This window comes from Staurois parvus, unplaced genomic scaffold (genome assembly GCF_062004578.1).
Source record: "Staurois parvus isolate SC_StPar_1 unplaced genomic scaffold, SC_StPar_1.0 ptg001746l, whole genome shotgun sequence".
Lineage (NCBI taxonomy): Eukaryota > Metazoa > Chordata > Amphibia > Anura > Ranidae > Staurois > Staurois parvus.
Genome location: NW_028319542.1, coordinates 115695 through 122500, shown reverse-complemented (window position 1 = coordinate 122500; position 6806 = coordinate 115695). Strand labels below are relative to the sequence as shown.

Here is a 6806-nt window from a genome sequence, read left to right as displayed (position 1 = left end):
CCAGATCAAGAACACTCTCCAGGAGGTAGGTGTATGTGTGTCAAAGTCAACAATCAAGAGAAGACTTCATCAGAGTGAATACAGAGGGTTCACCACAAGATGTAAACCATTGCTGAGCCTCAAAAACAGGAAGGCCAGATTAGAGTTTGCCAAACGACATCTAAAAAAGCCTTCACAGTTCTGGAACAACATCCTATGGACAGATGAGACCGACATCAACTTGTACCAGAGTGATGGGAAGAGAAGAGTATGGAGAAGGAAAGGAACTGCTCATGATCCTAAGCATACCACCTCATCAGTGAAGCATGGTGGTGGTAGTGTCATGGCGTGGGCATGTATGGCTGCCAATGGAACTGCTTCTCTTGTATTTATTGATGATGTGACTGCTGACAAAAGCAGCCGGATGAATTCTGAAGTGTTTCGGGAATATTATCTGCTCATATTCAGCCAAATGCTTCACAACTCATTGGACGCTTCGCAGTGCAGATGGACAATGACCCAAAGCATACTGCAAAAGCAACTAAAGAGTTTTTTAAGGGAAAGAAGTGGAATGTTATGCAATGGCCAAGTCAATCACCTGACCTGAATCCGATTGAGCATGCATTTCACTTGCTGAAGACAAAACTGAAGGGAAAATGCCCCAAGAACAAGCAGGAACTGAAGACAGTTGCAGTAGAGGCCTGGCAGAGCATCACCAGGGATGAAACCCAGCGTCTGGTGATGTCTATGCATTCCAGACTTCAGGCTGTAATTGACTGCAAAGGATTTGCAACCAAGTATTAAAAAGTGAAAGTTTGATTTATGATTATTATTCTGTCCCATTACTTTTGGTCCCTTAACAAGTGGGAGGCACATATGCAAATTGTTGTAATTCCTACACCGTTCACCTGATTTGGATGTAAATACCCTCAAATTAAAGCTGACAGTCTGCAGTTAAAGCACATCTTGTTCGTTTCATTTCAAATCCATTGTGGTGGTGTATAGAGCCAAAAAGTTTAGAATTGTGTCAATGTCCCAATATTTATGGACCTGATTGTATATAGCTGCACCATATTCTGAGTGCTCCAGTTTTAGTAAAACTACCCCCATATATTTATCAATCAGTACAATGTAAATTATGACACTTTTTGCTACATTTCTTGTGCCAAACCTTAAACAGTTGTATTGACACTTGGCCTGACCTGCTGTGTTCATATAAGGTGAACCTGTCAGCAATGAAAACAAACTAACCTGCCATCGTAAGAGGAATCTCGTATCCTCAGGTGCATTTGTATGCCTTCATACAGCTCCTTGGGTAAACTGTAGCCCTGTAACACCGAAGTCTTGGTTTTGGCAGAGCGTTTCCCTTTTCCACACACTCCCTATTGGTCCTTCATGTGCAACCTCACAAACAAGGAATGCACCAAGGGAGGAGGCGGGCCAGCACAAGAATGTCTCTATAAAAAATCGTATGTTATAGCTTCTCAGGTTTTGGGGTCCTAGGGGTTTCTTGAAGGTGTATGGGGGCACCTGATGATGTCTGCCAGTTTTTACATAGTTACATAGTTAGTCTGGCTGAAAAAAGACAAACATCCATCTAGTTCAACTATTAAAAAAACAAAAGAAAAAAGTTTTAATCCTATACCCACAGTTGATCCAGAGGAAGGAAAAAAACCCAACAAAGCACAATCCAATTTGCTCCTGCAGGGAAAATAATTCCTTTCTGATCCCCCGAGAAGCAATCAGATATTCCCTGGATCAATTTTACCTATAAATGTTAGTAACCAGTTATATTATGTGTATCTAAGAAAGAATCCAGGCCATTTTTAAAGCAATCCACTTAGCTGGCCAGAACCAACTATTGAGGGAGTCTATTCCACATTCTCACAGCTCTTACTGTGAAGAAACCTTTCTGTGTTTGGAGATTAAATCTCTTTTCCTCCAGACGTAAAGAGTGCCCCCCTTGTCCTCTGTGATGACCTCAGGGTGAACTGTATATTCCAGATGAGGTATTACTAATGATTTGTACAGGGGTAAAATGATATCTCTCTATCTGGACCCTAGTTTAAAATTGAACTGTGACCAGGCTATATATGTTCATATATTTATAAGCATAAATGAGCTTAATAACAAGCCCTCGCTGACCTCTGTAGCTGCAGGCACTGTGGAGTCATTCATCCTTTAAGGTTTAACATAGAAACACTTTCATTGCAGCAGCTCATTTTCCCCTGCTCTTTCCTCCCAGCAGTGACTGAGCAGCTTAGATTACTCTGTTGCCTTCTTTGAGAAGAAACTCATTAGCTTCCAACACCCTGCTCCCCTCCACCGCCAGCAACATCTTAATAGTCCAGATCACCCCGCTCCTCCTTCATTAGTCCTCCTCATCCTGTTCATCGCTTCTAGCAGTGATTCAGCAGCTCAGATCACCCTGTGCCCCCTTCCCTGCAGTGACTTGGAAGCTCAGATCACTCTGCTCCCTTCTTCAAGCAGCATCTCTGTAGCTTCCAACACCCTGCTCCCCACTCCCAGCAACGACTCAGTAGATCAGATCACCCTGTTTCCTCCCTTAGTAGTCCTCCTTGCAGCCAGTTGGCAGCCTATAAGCCTTTCAATCTGAAATGAGAGCATAGTGCTGCTGAGACCTAACCTGAAGGCTTGTGAAAGCAATTACTTCACAGTACCTGCAGTTACAAAGGTCAATGAGGGCTTGTTTGTAGTCATTGTTGCTAGTTAAAGATCTGCAAATATTTGAATGTTCATAGCAATGCACTAATATTTAAAGGTCCATAGTCTGGCTACAGTTTTACTTTAAATAAATCTGTCAGTCATTAAGAGTGCATAAAATATGTTTTGAAATATATTTATTCTAGATTTGCCTTCCCAAGGTTTCTTACAATTCCTTGTCCCCACTTGTTTTTTGGGACAGGAAGTAAGCAGGTTCACAGACAATGGTAAGAACCCAACAGAGATTCCCTCCCATCCCCAGTCCATCTAAAATCACGTTTGCTGAAGTTGCGCTTTAATGTTATCATGTCACACTTTCTTGTAGGTATGATGACCATCTGGTGGTCCCCATCGTGGAGAACACACCAGAAGAGAAAGACCTTAAAGAACGCATGGCGAAAGCCATGACAGATTACCCGGATTCCTGCGCCGTGCTGGTTCGCCGCCATGGAGTCTACGTCTGGGGAGACACCTGGGAGAAAGCTAAGACTATGTACGTGTTTATATGAAACCATAGCACTGTGAAAAGTTTTAAGTGGCACGTTTCTGTATTCTTAGTTATCCAAGGATTCCCTGAGCATGGCAAGGCTAATTGTGGAAGTCTGTAATATGGTTTTAGATGCATCTAAATCTTAAACTCTTCACCCCGGCGCCTCCTGGCCCTTTAAGAGATTTCAGATGCCGGGAGGCGGGGTGGGGTTTTAGGGTCACTGTCACGGCGGTCACATGATTGGAAAATGTCCCAATCGCAAAGGGAGATCGGGACCTTTCCGTGAGACACCAACATATGTGCTTGGAACGCGCAGGGCGTGCGCTCTCAGCACATATGCGTTTTCAAATGGTATGCAAATATGCAACCCCTCAGTGTCAAGGCCCAGCCTCCGAGAGGCCACATATTTGCATACAGTCGGCGTCAAGGGGTTAAAATGGGACTAAACTATGAGTGAAGATTTGCTATCTTGTAGGAAACATCTAGAAATGTTGTTTGTGCCTAAGCATTACCCTGATAAGTTCTTGAAAAATAGTAGTACACTCCTGGTATGTAATGTAATGTTCTTAGGCACTCCTGTCACTTACAGCGTCCTGTGTATCTGTATTGTGAGATCATCAAAGGCATTGCTGCCTCTGACTACTAGTTTGAGAGATTGGTGATGTTACTTACTGTGCTGCTCACTGTTCCCCTTGCTGAAGGCTTTGACATGGGGAAGCAAAGCCCTGCCTCTACCAAGATGGCCACCTTCACACAGAGAGACAGTGCAGAACAAGGCATGGAAGTCAGTAATAGGGAAAGATCAGAAGCAGGGAGACCACGGGCAATACTGGTGACCAGCGCTCCGCTCTCTGCTTTCAGAGTTCAGTTCCTTTTTATTAAAAAAAAAAACAAAACATATGATGTTCCCATACCATGCACTATGTAAGGCCCTCCCACTACATACCATGACTCCCATACCCCATACCATACCATGCACTACGCGTATTCCCATACCATGCACTATGTAAGGCCCTCCCACTATATACCATGCGCTCCCATACCTAATACCATACAAGGCACTACGCATGTTCCCATACCATGCACTATCTAAGGCACTCCCACTATGTATCATGCACTCCCATACCTAATACCATGCAAGGCACTACGCAGGTTCCCATACTATGCACTATGTAAGGCACCCCACTACATACCATGCACTCCCATACCTTATACCATACCATGCACTACGCATGTTCCCATACCATGCACTATTTAAGGCCCCCCATTACAATGTTGCAGAGAGAGGTGCTGATATCACCATGTCGGTGACGCCCTCGGCATCATTGAGGACTTGCCATGTACAGTAGATGATGTACAACTTTACTATTCTGAAGACATCAGAATATAATATAAATTTAAGTAAGTAGCAAAAGCAAAAAAATAACTGCTTTGAGGGCTTTCAGAGGTGGGCTGGGGATCGGATGGGAACTGGACTTTAAGAAAATGGAAAAAGCAGTGCTGGGCCAGCATCATTCAACAACAAACGCTGCTCTATGCCAGCCTTTCTCAATCTTTTTAATTTGAAGGAACTCTTGAATTAAGTTTCAGGTCTCAAGGAACTCCTACTAATATCCACTATATCTAGAGCTCATGGTACATTCACAGTTAGCTGAATAAGTAACAGAATAAGAATGTGACATACTTGGTGTATTTAACACCCAAGGCTGCTCTTTAAGACACATTTATTTTCAGTAATAAATAAATCCGTAATAAGTAATTAGTAAAATGTGGCCCATCTCCCAGTGACCATCAATGTAAGGAGGCCTTGCTAATTACCAATACATAGGAAGCATTTCACAGACCATCAAAGTAAGGGTCACCTTTTTTTTTACTGATTATGTGTGAACGTAGCCATATACACTCACTGGCCACTTTATTAGGTACACCTGGCTAGTGCCAAGAAAGTATCCCCCACACCATTACACCACCACCACCAGCCTGAACTGTTGACACAAGGCAGGATGGATCCATGCTTTCATGTTGTTCACGCCAAATTCTGACCCCACAATCTGAATGTCACAGCAACCAGTCTGCCCATTCTCCTCTGACATCAACAAGGCATTTTTGTCCACACAACTGGCGCTCACTGGATATTTGAAAGCTTTAAACAAACATCCAAGAGTACAACACACCCCCCTTCATCAGGGCTTAGGAATTTTGACTGTACTTAAAAGTGATACTAAAGGTGCACTTAAAAAAAAAACATAAATAACAAACATGTTATACTTACCTGCTCTTTGTGTTGGTTTTGCACAGAGCAGCCCTGATCCTCCTTTTCTCGGGTTCTACGCCGATGCTCCTGGCACCTCCGTCTTTCTGAGTGCCCCCAAAGCAAGCTGATTGCTCTAGGGGCACTTGTGTGTGCTCGCTCCCGAGCTGCCACTGTGTATCTATGAGACACATAGAGTGCAGCTCAGACCTACCCTCTGCTACCTCCTTAGCGGCTGTGATTGACAGCAGTGGGAGCCAATGGCTCCCACTTCTGTTTCCCACATGCATAGAATGCACAAAGGGAAAGAACCTTCAGCCTTTAGAACCACTTTAAACAGACTCAGGTAAGTAGGTACCAAATAGATCTCTACTGCGATTTACTGCTTGGAACAGTTTCAGCGGGGTAGGTTAGTTAGTGGTCAGTGTAGTGCCCCTTACATTGATGGGGTCAGGGAAATACTCCTTAGCACTGGTGCACAATGAAAAAGGGCCCCCATTATATTGGTAGTCATTGGGAGATGGGCCACCTTACACAGATAGACAGTGGTGGTGAGTGGGACGAATGCCCTTAGCTAAAATAATCACTGTTGCCAGCAATTTATTTATCTGAGGGGGTAAAAGTTGCTCATTACTCAAGGAACCCCTTGCAACCTCAGGAGAAACCCTAGGTTTAGAACCCTGGCTGACAAAGGCTTCCATATACATTTCTACTTTACACAACCTATTCTAGTAGCATACCTCTGTATGAGAATTCTCTAGTGTCTCCGAAGGCAGGTGTCCTAATAACTGTACTGTGTCCATTCCAGGTGCGAGTGTTACGATTACCTCTTCGACATCGCCGTGCAGATGAAACAGATCGGACTGGATCCGGCAGCTCTCCCTGCAGAAGAAAAAGGAATTGTTTAAATTGATCTTCACATTATTTACAGCACAATAAACAACCGAACTTTGTCCGCACAGGACGCCGATTCTCATTCTGTAAAGTGATCGTCCTCTTTCTCTGTGATGTCACCACTGGTTTTATATTCTGATGTTTTGATCTTAGTATGAGGTGCCAGTCATACCTAGTGTTGTGTTCGAAAATCAGAGCAGTTGAACTTTTAATAAACATTAGAGAAGGTAAGTGTATGTGTGTGCGTGATTATAAATGTCACATCGTTCATTAGTACATTTTGCTACCACTTGGATTAATCGACTTTGTTTCATTTAAGAGAATTTCTAGGAAAACCTGGAATCTTGTGCATATTTAGAACCCCTCTATTGTATTAGACCTCTTGCATATAGGATGTTTTTTGTTTGTTTGTCTGTTCTTTTTAACCAGTTCCCTACTGCGGTATAGCCGAAGGACGGCTACATCGTG

The 6806-nt window shown here is 43.4% G+C and overlaps 1 protein-coding gene across 2 annotated transcripts in view; it reads left to right on the top strand.

Annotated features, from left to right (window-relative positions):
- The window catches only part of APIP (APAF1 interacting protein), a 38086-nt gene extending 31517 nt beyond the window's left edge, over positions 1 to 6569 (top strand). For both annotated transcript variants that reach the window (XM_089663677.1, XM_089663678.1), the window contains 2 exons: positions 3029 to 3196; positions 6253 to 6569. In XM_089663677.1, the coding sequence (XP_089519803.1) occupies positions 3029 to 3196; positions 6253 to 6352 (268 nt within the window). In that variant the 3' untranslated portion in view covers positions 6353 to 6569. The remainder of the gene's footprint in view (positions 1 to 3028; positions 3197 to 6252) is intronic.
- The last annotated feature ends 237 nt before the right edge of the window (positions 6570 to 6806 follow it).